The sequence below is a fragment of the Poeciliopsis prolifica genome, unplaced genomic scaffold (genome assembly GCF_027474105.1).
Source record: "Poeciliopsis prolifica strain line A6 unplaced genomic scaffold, Auburn_PproV2 SCAFFOLD001, whole genome shotgun sequence".
NCBI classification, from domain to species: Eukaryota; Metazoa; Chordata; class Actinopteri; order Cyprinodontiformes; family Poeciliidae; genus Poeciliopsis; species Poeciliopsis prolifica.
The window spans coordinates 2,131,371-2,149,600 of NW_026562376.1; the positions used below are offsets into that span (position 1 = coordinate 2,131,371).

Genomic DNA, 18,230 nt, shown 5'->3' on the forward strand with positions numbered 1-18,230 from the left:
ACAAATAAGATCATTTCAACATTAACACATAATATCATAAATTTAGTCAAACATTATACAAACTACACACATGAATCCAGATTTTTTAAAAATGGGATTAAATAAAAATAACATTTCAGTGCTGCTTTAATTAAAAAATCCTGTTTTTATGTGATTTATTGTATTCCTGAATTGCTCTAAGTACAACAGATTTTTGTCATTTTCATAATGAGTTTGTATCTTTTACTATGTTTATCTGTCAGCTCTTTTACTACTAATGAAATCTTGGAACCCAATAAGTCCCAAAAAACTCATAACGTCTCGTTTCATAATTTTTTTATTCAAATGCTTTAACTTTTCAAACTTTTGTTTTGTGCAGTAATCATCAAACTGTGTTATCTTGTATGTTTTTCTGCTCTGATGCAAAAACCCAATCGACTACGAAACTAGCAGCCTGTAAAAACTGTCGTGACCAAAGGTCATTTTCTATGTTTATTCTAAAACAGAATGAAACTTCAAAACATATAAAGTCAATCTTTAAGAAGAATCATGCATCATGTCTTCGATGTGTGTTTTTTTTAACAGTCACTGTTTAGTGTAAATATTGGACTGTTTTGTAAATCGGTAAGTCTCTGTGTCTATTAATAGGACGTGATGTTGCATATCTGTGTGTTTTATGTTCTGCAGAAGAAGAACCTGCTGTGAAACAGTAATTATGCTGAGCCGGGCCAGATTTCTGTTGATCTTTTCCTGTTTAAAAATTAAATACAAAATAAATAAATAAAGATAAAATGTGGGAATGTGCCTTTACCTGTGTGAGGAGGCCGGGTTGGATCTGCAGAGGTTGGGCACCAGGAGCCTGCGTCACTATGGGAACCGCGTTCTCCATCCTCACAGAGTAACTGGTGTGCTTGGAAGGGGATGCCTGCAAACCTGGTCATGAATCAAACACAAGCGAAGAACGTTATAAAAATAGCATGAAAGGAACTCAGAACATGACTTCATATCAGATCAGAGATAAAATAACTCAGAGTTTATGCTTAAAACATTTCTGCATTGTGCGCTGAAATCATAAAGAGGAAATAAAATTATCATTGAAAAAATGGTTTCTTGCATCAAAAAGTTAAACTCACATATTTATACATCATGCAGTGAGAAAATTAAAGCATTTATTTCTGTTCATTTTAGTAACTATGGCTTAAAGTAATTAAAGCAAATAATTCATTTTCTCATTAGATGTTCGCATCTTGACCAAAGTCTTCCCTGTTTCCTGTAAAATCTTTCTTTTGACACAGTTTTTCCTTCCACTGAACTTCTGCTTGTCTCCAGCACTCTGTGAACTGCCAGTTTAAATCGTAATGACCTTTCATAGCTCACTCTACTGTTGGGTGAAGTTAATCCACTACTAGAGTGGATTAACACTAGTTGCTTTCACTGTTGCACTCAACAGTCCTTCACATATGAAAGCAAATTCAGCTTTCATTTGCTTTTTTGTTGCACTGAGATGTTTCTATAAATACAAAACATAGTTCTGATATTCTGAAGTTTTGCCATGCTACTGTTAACGTGGTTACCTTGGAATCCCGGCGGGCAGACGATGAGCGCCTGCTGGAAGGGGTCGGGCCGAGCGGCGCAGAGCTGCGGCGCCCCCGGCTGCAGCGGCATGCTCCTCTGGGCCACAGCCGCCATGGAGGCGGCAGAGGGCTGGTAGAGTGCAGATTGGTAGTTTAGTATGGAGACGTCAGGACTGGCAAAGGAAAGGGTGGCATTGTTGGTGGAGGAGGGAGCCAGGTTGGTGGCCTAAAGGAATGGTGGGACCAAAATAAAAGTTATGATGGAGGAGGTTCTGATGGGAATGACAGGGAGGTGGGATGGAATCAGCCTACAACTGAAACAATCCGGGCAGAAATAATGAAATCCAAAGGAAGAATCTGGGAGCAGGCAGAGCAGAGGAATCTTAAAATATGCAAACTGCTGATTTGATTAATTAGGTGGAGAAAAAGGATGTGAGTGGAAACGCAATCAATGCCTCAGTTGCATGAATAATAACTCAATGACACAAAATCCCCTGAAAGTAAAAGCAGTTGAATCATTTGAGCTGTTTACCACAGTATCGGTATTTACTAGAATGAATCGCTTCTGGGTGCTTATTAAAATTTACAGCTCTGGTCATACATTCTGCTTTTGTTGTGGGATGAAAATATGTGATTATAATGAATTTTAAAAGAAAAAATCGGTTGTATGTGTTTAAATGTATTGTGGATTTGTTTGCATCCCCAATGAAAGATGCAAAAACTTTTACTTCAAATATTTCAAATAACTCAAACTAAGTTATGCACAAAGGATCAAATGCTGACATGCTTTCATTCAATGTCTCCAATTGTAGTGAAATAAAGGGCATTTTAGTGCAGCAATGATCATTTTACATAATTCTGCTTGGATCACTGATTTTTTTACAAAATCTGTGATTTTTTTACAATAAAAATCGCTGTGTGTTGCTACTGACAAATTTTGAAATATTTGGCAAATATTTCCAATATTACTAACTAATATTGCAAAATTACAAACAACACACACATTTTTAAAAATCAAAATTACTGCTTTCGTGGTGCTGCGAACTACTTTTGCAATATTTACTCTTACTTGATTCAAGTAAAAAAAATTAGTTAAAAGACACTCAAACACATTATTTTCTATTTTTTGCACAAAACAACATTAATAACTTTCCCTATTATGTAGTAGAGCGAAAAAAATGTAGCTAGATTTTTGTTCATGATCAAAGAAGATCATGACTTTCAAACCCAGAAAATGTGCAGGATGCACCATCATGCTGAGGGACTGGTTTGCTGCCAGGAATAGTTGCACATTGCACAGCCTGGATGTAATAAAGAAGAACTATTATTTGACTTAAACTTAAATCAACTACTGCGCATCAAGCCTGGTGCTGAACAAGTCAAATGATTATTTCAAAGTTACCTCTAACCAAATCGACTTTTATTCAAACTTGTTCACCAAATTATTAGCTTTGAAAATCCCTGGAAATATATATTGATTAATAATAATAATCCACCCAGAAAAAAGGATTGACTGAAATGCATCAGTGAAAAGCCAAAGTGAATGTGATATTCGTGTCCATGATGAGTTCATGTAAAGTTCGGACATAATGCTAACATGAACCTTACAGAAGCAGAAATGTTTCTTGTTCCCACCAAAACGGGACATGATCTTAAAAATGAGCCTGGAGCAAAACGCTTCATCAGCTTTTCACACAAAGTGTCAATCTGTGTAGAAAAGTTAATAACTCACACGTCACAAGGTTCCTGTCTCGTTTCCATCTCGGTTATGATTGACAGAAATACATTTCAGTCAGCTGTGATTTCATAGCTCTGTAAATTTGGTAACTTCTGCGTGTTTGAAGCATTAGACATGTGGAATACTTTCTGGGAAACAAACAGTTTTAAAAGAAACAGGTTTCTTTCTTTTCAGATGAGGAGATGTACCATGAGACAAAGTCTAATTTTAGCTTTTTGCATAAGGTGTATAGGAGCAGAGCTTTCATTTTTCATTTGCTCTCTTTAGAGAGTGTGATGAACATTAGGAGAGGAAAACATGATCAATATTTTTCTGTGGCATTCATCAGAAACAGGCACACAAGGAGCAAAACACAAGCCAAAAACACTTTCCAGTTTTACAAATGAGTTGAGAAAAAATAAATCAGTAACTTGAGCCTGTTTAGCTGCCCTGCGAGCCAGTTGCAGAAAATACAAGCAGGAGGAAATGTTGACGCATTTAAATCACAGAATGAGGAAGTTTTTGTCGCTTATATGAGCTCATTCAATATAGCTGGTGGTAGAGTTGGATTTATAGCTGTGCACAATCTGGTAAACCTTGTAACCAAAAGTTCTGTGATTCCTGCACAAGCCAAAAGTCAGCAGTTTGGATTCACAGATTGTAGGGGAACAAAGCAGTAAAGCACCACAGGCTCAACTCAGCCAAACGGGAGGAAAGAAGAGAAGACAGACGCGGACGGGAGCGCGAGGAAGCCTGGTGAAGGGATTCTTAAGGCCCTGCAAGCCCAGGGATGTTGGGCAAGCAGGAAGCTGTGTGTGATCAGCACTTTGTGACGGTCCCACAGGACCGGGCCACAGACAGAAACTCTGGGCAGACAGATATCCAGGCACCAAGACGGAGAGCGAGGCTGATAAACTGACAACAGGAAGAATGGAGCTAATGAGAGCAGAAACGGCTCATTTCTGGCAGGGAAGCAGAGGAGCTACTGATTACAAAATTCACAGTTTATAGCGTTTTAATTGACTTTTGTTTTAGTAATTCTCAAACAAATACTCTGATAAACTCTAATTATTAGTCAAGCTTCAAACTTAACAACGATGAATCATACCCACAACTGCAAAAACACAAAATCTCACCAAGTATTTTAAGTCTAATTCTAGTACAAATATCTCAGTAAATAAGAATAAGACAAAAAGCACTGGTTCCCATAGCAGCAGATTATTTCACTTATAACATGAAACTTTAATATTAAAGAAATTATTTATTTAAAACAAGCTTGTTAAGGTCACCTGTCAGTTAGTTCTGTCTTATTTCAAGTGTACTAAGATATTTCAATATGGAAGAGGTGAGAACACTTTAGCAAGTCGCTGTCATGTTGTCTCTGACGCTCACCTGGCTGTGCACAGTGTTCAGCTGGTTGTTGAAGGTCATGGTGAGGTTGGTGGAGGTGCTGGGGGCCACGTGGGTGATGAAGGGCGTTTTGCTCTGGTTCACTGTGTCGTACATGTTGACACGACGCTTGCAGATCTCCATGTTTTGGAAGCATGACTTTACGCTGCGCAGACAGAGCGGGAGTGAGCAGAACAGCAGAAATGGTGCAAACAGCAACAGGACGGAGTTTGGGGGTCGTACTGGGTGCTGTGAGGGTAATCGAGGAGATGCGACATGGTAACGAAGGGGTGGTTGAGTGTTTCGATGGGGGTGATCCTCTTGTCAGCGTCGATAGTCAGCATCTTGGTCAGCAGGTCGATGAACTCCCTCCGGTCTGCCTTTTCCGCCAGCATGTCGCTCCCCTCCAGGTCTGACGTCATGTTCACCTGGAAGCAGAAAGAAAACTGGGTTTGTTACAGATTTGGGTTTTAAATATCCCTTAATCCCATAACCTGGAGGATTTTGCAGAATTTGTAGCTTTTCGGTCATCATGAGAAAGCCAGCTGAGTGATTTGAGATTTTTTTTGAGAAAAATCTTACTGTATTTGAATTTAGTCTTGTTGTCACTTTTCAGTTAATTTAATGGCAGTTCTTAAAATCAGTTTTTGTAGGTCAGAAAACCTACACAAACAGATTTTTTTGTAGAAATCAATTTAAAAATCTTTGATCGGTGCATCTCCAGGTTTGCACACTTCCTCTGAGCTCTGGGTATCAGAAAAATCTCCACCACATCATTTTCCCAAGAAGGAAGCTAATAATACACAGAAGGTCTCGTAATTTAAGGAGCGTGTCAGAGCTCAGTGATAACCTTGTTCTGCAGTGGGATTAGAAACATTTGCACTGGTATTCATAGCAGCAGATGAAAAATGTCCTGGGGCCTTCAGCGAGAATTTTATCTCCTCCAAAGACGTAAAAACAAACAAAACGGAGGAACTCAATAAACACGGCCACTCGCTGTCAGTTTCACACAGGACATCAGTTTGTGAGCAGCTCTGAAAAAGCTGACACAGCATCTTAATGTAAATATGTTCTGAGGGAAATTCTGGGAAGCTGCCTTGAAACATCAAGCTGCTTCAGCCGTAATAAACACTGCGGCCCAGGCTGTGGGTAAATACTTGGCAAGGCGGCCGACTTTCTGCTTTAGCGCTTCACACATAAGCAAAGATTGATTCGGTATGTGAGGCACTAATTCTGATTCTGAGCTACTTTTAGTGTCGTGGCGTCTGGTGAGGGACGAAGCAGAGGGGAACAAGGTCAGGACGCAGCCGCTGAGCAGACTGTCAGGCAGTGGGAGCAGGACCAGGCAGCAGACAGGCAGCCTTGTTTATTGTGACTACTGTGTGGAGGAAGCAGGCTTGTTTTTCATAAAGACGCAGCGCTTATCTGCGGGTCTGCTCCAGGGTCTATCAGATGTGCTGCCAGTCAACACGGCAAATCTGATTCACGCTCCTATCTTCATGCAGGCTATTCAGCTTCTGCAGCCGTGCCTCTTTGTTTGTCATCTCCGCTGGCTTCGATAAAGGAATAATCTGCGAAATGAGGTGAGAAATAATCACAATGTCCTCTGTAGGGAGATGACTTTGGGGAAATGTGAACAATCAGGTCCAACAGAAGTGACAAATGAACAAAAAAGGAGGAGAAAATGTTCCGATCATCTACTGATATAACTGAAGAGAGAAGCTATGCATTTCCAATTCTTCAAAACTCATTAAAACCCCAAAACAGCAAAACGCCACATGCTGAGAGGAGCGTCTAAGAAGGAAAAGTGATCAGACGTCGAGCAACAGGATCATCCAGGCTGCGTCTGACATCATGGCCTGCATGTCGCAGTCCTGCCTTCAACATAATCCCAAATCATTTTTACACAACCAGGGAGAAACAGAGGCTGAAACATCTTTCTATTAGAACTGGACAATAAATCAATATCAATATATAACGTGATCAAAATCACTGGATAATACATCTGATAGAATATTCAATAACTTCACCAGACTTTGATCCAGAATTGCACAGCATTCTGGGAGATGTAGGCAGAGAAAAGGCTAAAACTTCTCAGCTTGGTTGGTGGCATCAACTAACTCACTAACTCTTTAGTTAGGTTGTAAGTGGGGCTGTGAATATTAATGTGAATATTAATGTGAATATTAATGAGATAAACCTTTTAGATTAATCGCATGTATTAACACGTATTAATGCTGATTAATCCTATTCCGTATTTTCTCTCGTTATGCCTAGTTCTTACTCACAGGTCTAGAGAGTGATTAATTTTTGAAATAGATTAGTTTTAAGTGAATTCTGATTTTCCGTATAGGATCAGTACCAGCTGATGCGTCGCCTCTGATATCTGTATCGCATTGGGAGTGAAATAAGTGGATTGGTTTATCCTGACTAAAGACTTATAATGATTCAGGCTATTTTGTGTGAGATTATGGAAGAAGATTCCAATAAAACACGTCAGTGTTTCTGGTTTTAACATGAGGAAATGGGGTATGAACCCTTTTACAAGGCAGTGCAGTGGAATGAAGACCATGATGCTCCCTTGGCCATCCTGTCACGGTTATCAGTAAAGAAACCGATGGACTGCAGATTATGGTGGATGTTTTCAGTATTTCCGGCCTTCCTTCTCTCTCCACCGACTCCTCCTGCAGTCCTGCATTTACTGTAAGCTGGTGTCTGATTTCCCTTCAATTAGATATACTCATGACTGAAGCCTCCACACGTTTCCCACGACTGAAAGGAGGTTCATTATCACTTCCTGGCTCCCCGCCCCTCGGCCTTGCAGAGCCTTCAGCATCCATTACAATCGCAGGCACAGACGTCCACAGTGTTGACTTGTTTATGTGATCAGGACAGTGAGAGGGGGTAAAACAGGCCATTTTTACCCCATGTCAGTAGCTCTGAATCTTACCTCCACATGTTTTTTAGTAAATCGAGTGGTGCTGCAAGAGAGGAAGACAGGATACAGAGCTGGAAGCACTGAAGATACAGATAACCCAGGGGATATCATGCCAGCACACGTTGGCTTCATTAAACCGTTTGCCTGGTGCTGCAAACCCAACAATCCCAGGAAGTGATACCATCTCGTCCCAGCTGACCACGTTATTCCAGACCGGCCTGACATTGGCCCTGGGCACCACTGAACCTCTGTAATTGTCTCCATCATTTAAGCAGCAACATGTGTCGGGTGTCCGCATGGTTGGTTTTTCCAGGGGCCGCTGTCTGGATGTAATCAAGATGAACATCCACCAACAGAGGAAATCCACCTGCACAAACCTTTTTATCTTGGAAACGATTGTCAGGAGCTCAACCACAGAACGTGACGATGACATTTGAGCCAAATTAATCATCACTGAACCCATTATCTACCAGCAGGATCAGGTAAGGGTGATATATACACAGGTAAACATCACTCAGGTTTTGAGCCGTCTTGGGAACATGATAGTGAAATAAACCAGCTGCAAAAACAAAATCTGTATTTTTGTCTAATTTCTTGTGTAAAAATTTTATTATTTGAAATAAGATAAAACTAATTTACAAGTAACTTTTCGGAAAGATGTATTAGCTTTTTTTAAGTCAATAATAATGTGACAAGCTCACATTATTTCACTAATAACAAGACATTTTTTCAACGTCATCAGTGAAATAATCTGCCAGTGGAACTTTTTCATCAACATTAAGGAATTATCAACTTAAACCAAACTTCCATATCTTGCTGAAAAGTTACTTGTATGGTAGTTTTGTTTTTGCAGATGAAATGTAAGATTTTTAATTTATTTAAAATATTTTTAATATTACAAAATATAAAAATAGTAAAAGATATTTATGCTAGAATTTGTACCCACAGATTTTCTTTCAATGGAACTAAGTGGCTGAACCCACATCATAACACCCCCTCCACCAAGCTTTACACTTGACACAATGCTATCAGTGATGCTCTGAGGTTTAGGATATCAGCAGCATTAAGTGGGTTTAGTTATTACATGCTTATATGAAATACAGATGAGGCACAGCCACAGCCCTCACCCAGCAGCATAAATAGAAAAACAAAGCGAACGCATCAAGGCCTGTTAACCGGTCGCAGCACATTTTCAGTCTGAATGTCTGTTAGGTATTAGACAGGCGGAGAGCCGGCGGGAGTTTCAGCAAACAGCTGCTTTCATTTGGCTCCTAAAACTCCGTGTATCAGTTGAACTCTGCTGCAGCTGGACATCCTCAGCAGCGTAAATATTTAAAAGGATTTCATACATTTGACAGATAATTGTCAGGACGCGATGGATCAAACCGGCTCTGGACCTTAACCTGCTTGTGTTGGACGTGAGGCAGAGCAGAAGAAAGCAATAGTTCTCTGGTTCGACTTGTCGTGAAGGAAGATCTGGCTGACAGTTTCCAGCCCAAACACAACATAAGGCCCGCCCAATTCCAAAAAATCAGCCCAATAAAAGTTATTTTAATATACATGTATATTAGAGATGCAAATCTTGTTTAATGATTTGATTTGAATTAGATTTTTAGGGTCATAATTCAATTCAGAAATGATTTTTAATTCAGAAACATGTTTTTCTATTTAGAGATTTTGTTTAAATTATGTGAATGACAAGAAGAAAAGACAACATAAATCAACAGAACATTTATTTTAAACAATTCAGATCCATACTGAATCAGATTTCATAAGTTTCATTTGTTTCTAATAGTTGTCATTTAAATTATCACTAGCAGGTTCGTTCAGCTGCGTGGCTTTTGCTTTAATTAATAAAAAAAATCAAAGCATTATTCAAAATACAATTTTACAAAAAAATAATCTACAAAAGCTACAAAATCCACAAAAAAATAGATTTTTGAGCATTTTGAATTGATTCAGAACTCCCAGGTCTAGGAATTGATTAGGACTATTTATTGATTGATTAGGACTATTTATTGATCGATTAGTACTATCTATTGATTGATTAGGACTTGACTGCTGTCTTTTTAAATCATGATGTTGCATTGGGATTTATTTTTTGCATCTGTACTCCACTTTGCCACTTAATTAACCAATTACTAATAATTGATGATTTCATTTTCCACTGATTCTAAACATTTCCAAGTAAATTAGCAAATAAAATAAATGCACTAACACACGGCTCTTTGTCCAACATTTTGTGCTTTTCTGCCACACATCAACTATTTCCCTCTAAACATTTCCTAAAAACCAGTCCAAATGTGTTTCTTCCAGCCAAAAGTTCAAAAGCAGCCTAATTGGACAGAACCGGTCCAATCTGGCAACACTGAACGGACAGCGTACCTGTGCCATATCATCCAAGCAGTTGAAGATATACTTGCGAGCCTCCTTGGACTTGATCCCCGTTTCAGCCTCATGGTCTTCCGGAGTCTGCAGGAGACAAGAAGCAGATGTTTAGTAGAAATACCATCAAACTTCTCCCTCTGGAAATATACTATTTACATTTGGCTTATTATAGCCTCTTGTTGTTGATGTGCAGCAGACCTCATGCTGCCCTCTGAGTAACCCAGGGGTAACACACAAATGCCCTGCTAACAGATTGCACACCAACACAGCAAAAATACGCAGACGACACAGCGGATTTACACTGGAGCACCTGGACAGACACAAACCTGACAGGTATAAACATGCCGTCATTACGATCCAACAGATGCAGATTTACACCGACTGCAGAAATCTCCTGGCTTAACACAAAGTATCTTTAATTACAGCCAGCAACGCGCCACAGCTGGCGTTGGGTGGAAACACATGGCGAGGTCGAGTTAAAGCTCAGCTGTCGCTCTTCAAAGAGGAAGGGACAGAGAAACGTTTCAAGGACGCCTTGATTTCACACAAACCAGATGTGGGACAGTCGTAACGAGCTGCAACGCTTTGGCGGCTCTGCTCAGCCATGTCACGATGACTTTAACTTCTTCCTGAAGTTCATCATAAAGTTATTTTGAGTTTGCTTGTTCTGCAGTTTTACAAATATAGCAGAAAAATAAAAACTGAGTGAAGGAGGAGTTTTTAGGGGCTTTTTGGAACAGAAATACCATAAACATCTAAACCACTTTAGAGCATGTTCTCTTGATGTAGAACTTAAAATTGTCCAGAAAAAGTATTCACATCCTTGCATATCTGACTTTTTTTACAGACGACTGAGTTACTCCTCCTTTTCTATCTGCAACTTAAAACATGTTTTCTTCCAGGCTTGTCCTTTATTTTCCTCCATCTATCCTCTCACGTTGTGTGATCACCTTCCCTGCACCTGTTATGGAAACTTGTTTTATTTCAGGTGTATTAAGATATTTGCAATAGATTACATTAGATAAAGTTTATTGTCCCCAAAGAACAAATTGCCTCAGCCAGCAAAAATCAATTGCAGATAAAGTACAAAAATACACTAAAGAAGAAATAGAAAAAAAAATTTGGTAAGATTTTGTGTTTTCGTTACAACACATTTTCATGCTGCAGAGAGGGATCATATATGAAGCTTATTGCAGTCAAAAACTCAATATGCAAAATGTCTGTGCAGCACCCAGAGGTTCAGATGAAGCTGACGTTGTTTATTGAGTGGCCTAAATGCAGCACAGAGGGCCAGTGAGTGGAGCTGAGCGCAGCGTCAGAGCTCCCACACAGATCCATTTTACCTTCATTACTGTCAGGACACAACAAAAGCCTCGGTTCAAAGCCTCACAAGTACAGCAGCAACAGATACATGGAATAAATAAAAATTATTTACTTTGTTCTGGGTTTATAGAGCAATATTTGTTTATCTTAATCTATTTCTTTTCTATTTTTATATTATTTTTATTTCATAAATAGAAGTTAGCAGAGGCAGATAGATTATGATGCAGTGAAATTACTCCTGAAAGTACATTTCAGCCCAAACGTTCGGTAAGTAAATGTAACTAGTTATTATTTATTTTGTTTTGTACCTTCAGTCTCCAGAGGGGATAGGTGGAATCTGGATCTCTGTTGAAGAACCTGGTGGTCTTTGTTCCTGCACTCAACAGATACTCTGCTGGAAGACCCTGCGTCTGTGAGATGTACCGAATCTGCAAGACAGGAGAGCAAAACAACAAACAAAAAAACACCCAAAATGAAGCAAATGATTTGAAAGAACGTTGAGGTCTGAGATGGTCATTTGATCCTGTAAAGAAAAGGGAAATGCTTTATGACGCAGGCTTGTTTGGAGGTTTAAAATATATTTACAGAGATAATGATGGATAATGATAGAAATGCCAAAAAGGACTTAAAAGCAAATTATGCATGATAGATTTTCTTATGTCAAAAAAAAAGATAATCAGATCAGTACATCTGCTGGAAGGAAAGAGCAACATGTTAATACAGCACAGCAGCCATTATAGATTGCAAGAATTATCACATTTTATCTGAATTATCTCATGAAGAACAAAAACAAAAGTTAGGAAAATCAATTATGTTTAATTAAATTTGTGCAAACCAATTTTCTCAAAAGAATCAAAAACTTCAATGTATAAAAACGAGTAAATCTACGATGTATAATTTAAGAATTAAAAAACTAAAGTAACTTGATGAATTTTGTTGAACATAAATGAGTTTTTCTGCCTACATCTCCAACAACAGCATTCTGTTTATTAAAATGCAAACATTAAAGAAACATGGCTTCATCAGAGAATATTTCAATTTTCAACTCTGTAATCAGTTGTAGAAATGTTCAAAACTCTTTGCAGGTTTGCTTGAGCAGAAATGGAGCAACGTTTACACAATTCACATTTCTGCCTGGACTCAATTTAAATAAACAAACATTTTCCATCCAAAAGTTTAAACCTCTTAATAACGAGGCAGTACTCTATTTTTTTCATTTCATTTAGAAGTCACATCTGATATATAAAGGAAATTTGAGTTTCTTAGTGTAACATCTTGAAATTGGGTCTCTATCTCTTTAAAAATGTTTTCTGAAACATTCAAGAAATCATCACAACATTGCTCCTCTATTAACCACTTAGCAACATTTTTACCAGAAGGAGCTCGTATGATGTCCAGTTCCACCAGGTGTTTGCTAATTGCTGCTGGCTAGTCTGAAGGAGCTGAGTTGACTTTTCATTGCAGTGTGTATGAAGTAGTGATGTGTTACCTGGTCATACTCGGAGGCTCCAGGGTAGAGAGGCCATCCCAGAAACAGCTCAGCTATTACACAACCCAGAGACCACATGTCTATGGCCTCACAGAACGGCAGGCCCAGGATGATCTCTGGAGCCCTGAGGGAGAACAAAGCACACATGGTCAGAGATCCCACAGCTTTATTCAAAACGCTGCGTATTAGTGGCAAACGCATACACTCTCTGCCAACGAAACGCACATAAAAGCCACTTCTACGTTATAACTTTTGATAAATCAGCTGAAATCTTCTGAGGAGCAATTTCTTGGCAGCTCATCTGAGCTGATGGACAGCAGCCTGGAGTCGAACGCAGAGGTCAACAGAGGGAACCGTCAACATATCGGAGGAATCAATGTTGAAATATTTTAACACTTTCTAAGCTAATAATGATTAAAACACACACAGAAAAAAAAATGACATTCCTGCATATGGACCAGAGACATTTCGATTAATCTGCAGCGTCGGGACATTTCTTCCTGAGTTGCTGAGCTGTTAGCAGGAAATGCGTTTTAGACAGTTTTATAGGAGACTACTTATAGATCATTTATAACATAATCAATTTCATCAGTTTAGCTTAGACTTGTGGGAACGCTGGTACTGACATGCTTAGATATGGTCCAGCTTCCAGCACAAAGATACAGAGATTATAAAACCTTCCCTTCATACAAGTCCTCGATTTTAAATCCTTTAAAGATGGAAGAGAGATCGCAAACCACAAAGATAAATTCAGCTGGTTCTGACTGCATAAAAGACCTTCACTGCGTTAAAACGGCAGTAATAAGAACAACTACATTTGTGGGATTTATTCAATATTTTCATTTATATTTTATTGACTATTACTTAACAAATCACCAATATTGCAAATTGTTGTAGCTGTAGAACTAATTGTTTATCATCTGCTTAAAATAAAAGTTTTTATCTTGACAAGAGATTGATGGTCTCATATATTTCAGCAGCACTGAAGTCCAGCAGTGTGCTGTCAGAAAGACGAATACACTCACATCTTCAATAACGCCCAAAATAACCAGGATCCCTGCGATTCCTCACACTGAAGTACTTTTAAGAGGCTCTCCGCCTGTCATTACTATCGGAGGGAGACTCTTAGTCCTGCTTCGTTCTGCTCTAGATGGGATGTCGTCTCTGGGCTCCACACAAACCTAATGTAAGCTGAATCCACTGAAGCCCTGTCCATTCATCGGTAATATATATTAACAGCATGACACGCGGTTCAAAGGAGCTCAAGGCGGATCTTGGGAAGTTTCAAGTTCGCAATCCTGATTGCCGTGACCATGGCAACTCCTCAGGACTCGGCGGGCTCTGGCAGGGTTTTGGTCATGGGAAACAGCATGTTATGGGGAGACTTTACAGAGATGTGAATGAGTTTGAGGTAAATGAATGAAAACACTGCACACAGTTAGAAGAACGTCTCCGACTGCAGCCCGTTTTCCCTGGCAGCAGTGACAACAGGCCACGTTTTTATTGGGATACGGCAGAAACATGGAGGCTGCAGGCATTACAAGGACAGATTATTATCAGCTGTAAAAGACAAAAGGAAGCAGAATACACTGTTCCAAAGAGGCAGAGGCACCAATAAAAGGTTAGAGAGAAATGCTTTACAAACTGACACAGAAGGTGGTTATTGGGGTCGAAAGGGCAGCAGTGGAGCAGACGCCAAAGACAACACTGTGGCAACAGTATCTCAGGGCGCCGTTACACACCGATACAGAGTCAACATCACACACAATGAGCTGGGGCATCAGTCAAAAGGTTCCCCAAGAAGCAGAAAGTGGACTCCCAAGAGGCGAGAACGCGAGGAAGAGGAGGCTGAGGAAGAGGAGGCTGAGGAAGACGGGCTGGAGGTTCTCTGAGAGCACGAGGAAGATGGAAACGTAGCTGCTGCCATCGGCATTTCCCTTAATTTCACGAGAAGATTCAATGCAAACCGCAGCATGAATTCATGTCCAGTTTCTGTGCATTTCTAATTATATCAACGTCTGAAATCTAGTTCTACAAGGCCACATGAATATTTCTGTTTTGGCCTTTCATTAAAGTAACATTAAAAACTTTAATGTTACTAAAAATTATTATTCATAAAAATTTCAACTAAGTTGGCTCTGAGAAAACTCAGAGCCAGCAGCTACTTGCTAAAAGCTACTGGCTGTTGGTTACTTGCTGTTAAAGTAAATTAACATTTATTGTTTCTCTGTTCAACTCATCAGTTTATTAAATAACTTCCACTATTATTAAAGCCGTATTTCCTGGCATACAATGGAGTCCTGTGTCAGGACTTTATGCATCATTTGTGTTCAGGTGAACCATGGCACAACTAATTTATTTTAGAAAATATGTCACCTTTGTAAATTGCTTACAAATGCACTGCAAAGCATCACAACAAAATAATCTTGATACTAAATGTATTTATTCCTTTATCACCAGAAAAATTCATTTAGGATGCTGAGGTTCTGTTTAGTGCCTGGACTTTCAGTTCTCTTATTTCCTTGCTTGTTGAAGAAGCTGAAAAAACAGAGACAACAAAACCACATCTGTGATTTTTTTCACAGTATATTGAGAAAAATATAGTCAGCTGACTGGTTGTTCTTGTGTGATTTATCTAAATTACATTTCTTATATTAAAACAAACAGAAAGCATGCATGCTCTCTAATTTACAGGTATTTTTCAAAACTCAGCTTTAAAAAAAAGTTGATTTGATCCATTTACAGCTTTGCAAGAACTTCAGTGAAGAAAAATGCAGACAAGCTTAAGAGTCAGATTCCTCTAACAAAGACTTGCCACCTAGAGGAACCTCAGTGTAACACGTTTTTCTTTATTTTGTCCGTCTACAGTGTGACGCTGCTCGAGTGATTTAAAGGCTGAACTCCACAAAATCCACTAAAAGAAAGTGAAAGAAATATTTCCATTTCGTGCTACTCTTTTAAATTTGATCTGTGCATGAATGTCTCGATGCTTGTGGTGACTGACTGTTTTTATCGACTTGGATCGATTGCAGCCTGCAGTTTCTCCGGTTGTACGCTATTACTGTGTTTAAGGGTCGCTTTGTTTCCCCTTTTTCTCTGACAGATCAGCAAAGCAAAAACAGAGAGGAAGGAAGGCAGAGGGAGTAACCTTGTTGTGCATGACATGAAACCACAAATGCAAAGTTGCCCCCAAAAATGCACCTCTGCCACTGCCTGCAGAGCACCTTGAAGTTGCTGCTGATGCATTCCTATCACTGGATGGATAAACAATGAAGTGATGTGTGCACACATCTGCTGAGCGTATCACTACTTCTCTGTTCTCCTTTTGTTCTCTACAAGAACAGCGCATAACAACAGAAAATCTACACACTTTGGATCATTTTAGCAATGGAAGTGGTTAAGTGTAGTTTTTATTTGCTGTTAATAGATGATTGGTAGAAGCAGATTGACTTCCACCAATTAACCAGAATATTTCATTTTGGATGCACAGTTTGAAAACAGTACAGTTAAAATTTCTGTTTCATTCAAAGTCAAAGGATAAATCAAACCCATGATAATGTGGTTAAAGACACCATCATGCCAAACTCTGCTTGGGTTACTTGCAATGAACAATCAAATTAACTGTGATGCAAGACAAAAACCAACACATTAGGGAGTAAATCTGCTGGTTCTTCATAAGTTTTCACACCCTTCCCTGAATTAAAACATAAAAACTACTGAGAACCTGATATTTAATTATCTCTATAAAACCACAGGCACCAGCGTTCTGCATTCAATCACCTGATGATCAAATCTGATGAACGAAACGAGCTGCAACATTCCCAGCTTAACATTCACACTGTTCACACTAAGTGTTAAATGTTAAAAGCAGAATTCACTGTAATGTTTAATCAAGTTTATTATGAGATCAGAAATCTTGTTCATGCAATTTGAAACAGTAATTTTAATTATTCTAAAGTGAAATAAGTAGCAATTTTAACTTGATATTGAGAAATAATAAAGAAATGTGTCCTTTAACACGGAGATGGAAATTTTTTTTTTGCATATTGTGAAATAATTATTTGATTTAATTTGCATCATTAAGTTAAAACTCACAAATCAAGATTGAAATCATCAAACAGGACCTCTGTCTCAGACAGAAACGTTTTAAGCTACTTTGGATAATTAACTGAGCTCACTGCTCTGTTGGGAATGTAAATGTGATTGGATTGAAATGATTTTTTGTAAAATCCCTTGAAATGACATTTGTTGTGAATTGGTGCTTTAAAAAAACTGAATTGAATTGAATTGGGAACCATTGTTCTAGACTATGCATGTCTCATACAACACAGACAGCATGTAAACTAAGCCAAAAGCTTTGAATGGTTCTGAATGGGCACCCAGCGGCATGAGAGGGCTCAGTGTTTGGGCTACTGCCTCTGACAGCACCAGCTCCCCACAAAGAGAGGTTGGGACGGGGAGAGAGGGACCCAGACTGCGTTTTGACATCCTCCCAGCTGGCCTGGTCATTGATGAGCCTCAATCCCCTTGGGAGACAGAGATGGCACGACTCATGAATGAGGCCTTTCTTCTGCCACCCCAACCCGCCCCAACACCTCGGCCCGCTCGCCCAACCTCACCATCGCGTACCTCCTTAGCCGCCCCTCCGCAAGCAAAACCTCCTTAAACCAGGCGGTCGAGGCCAGGCTGCAGCACTCCCCTCCCCGCTGCCTGTCCGCCCTCTGCTGAACTTTGCTTGGCTGGCCCAACAGCCCCCCCACACACACACACACACACACACATACACACACACACACACAGCTGACATCACAGGCTGTGTGCATGTCAGGATGTATCCATCAGGCTGACCTTCCCTTTGCTCGGCTCCAGAAGGGAGACGGATGGATCCCCAGAACCCAGCAACATTTAAAAAGACATAAATGCACAACGCGGTTATTCCAGGCTCTTGATATTGGTTTGATCTATCTCTTTTCCATATTTAAAACCTCCATCACTGGCCCTTATGCAAACATGATTTATTCAAGAGGCTGGGAGTCGGGGGTTCGGGAATAAAGCAAAGCTCTTCAGGGTAAATAACAAGCTCAGTTATGACAAACTGCAAAAATGGTTCAGGAAGGAACATTTTTCTGTGATCAGGAGAAAAGACCTTTCCATTAACGTTTCTCCACGTCTCTTTGCCTGTTCCCTCCCTACCATCCCACGCCTCACCCTGGCTTAATGTAAAAGGCTCCTGGAGGTGCCGTGAATGGCTCCATCCCTCCCTTTGGGTTTCCATCTACATATTCATGCCCCAAAATGTTCCTCCACTGCTTCTTTGAAGAAGCACCATAGAGAAACACTCCCAGATATAATGCATGGTGTTGGCCAACTGTGAAATCAATATGCAGAGCCGCGTCTCCTGCTGTGCACCTGTGGCCCATCAGAAGTCAGCCC

At 39.6% G+C, this 18,230-nt stretch overlaps 1 protein-coding gene across 3 annotated transcripts in view; it reads right to left on the minus strand.

Moving 5' to 3' along the window:
• The window catches only part of hipk2 (homeodomain interacting protein kinase 2), an 87,364-nt gene that overhangs the window by 15,875 nt on the left and 53,259 nt on the right, over nt 1–18,230 (minus strand). For 2 of the 3 annotated variants that reach the window (XM_055027873.1, XM_055027881.1), the window contains exons 3-9: nt 12,798–12,921; nt 11,617–11,736; nt 9,983–10,069; nt 4,903–5,087; nt 4,663–4,825; nt 1,554–1,779; nt 791–912 (exon numbers count right to left, since the gene is read on the minus strand). In XM_055027873.1, the coding sequence (XP_054883848.1) occupies nt 791–912; nt 1,554–1,779; nt 4,663–4,825; nt 4,903–5,087; nt 9,983–10,069; nt 11,617–11,736; nt 12,798–12,921 (1,027 nt within the window). The remainder of the gene's footprint in view (nt 1–790; nt 913–1,553; nt 1,780–4,662; nt 4,826–4,902; nt 5,088–9,982; nt 10,070–11,616; nt 11,737–12,797; nt 12,922–18,230) is intronic. The other variant, XM_055027888.1, reaches the window with a different exon arrangement.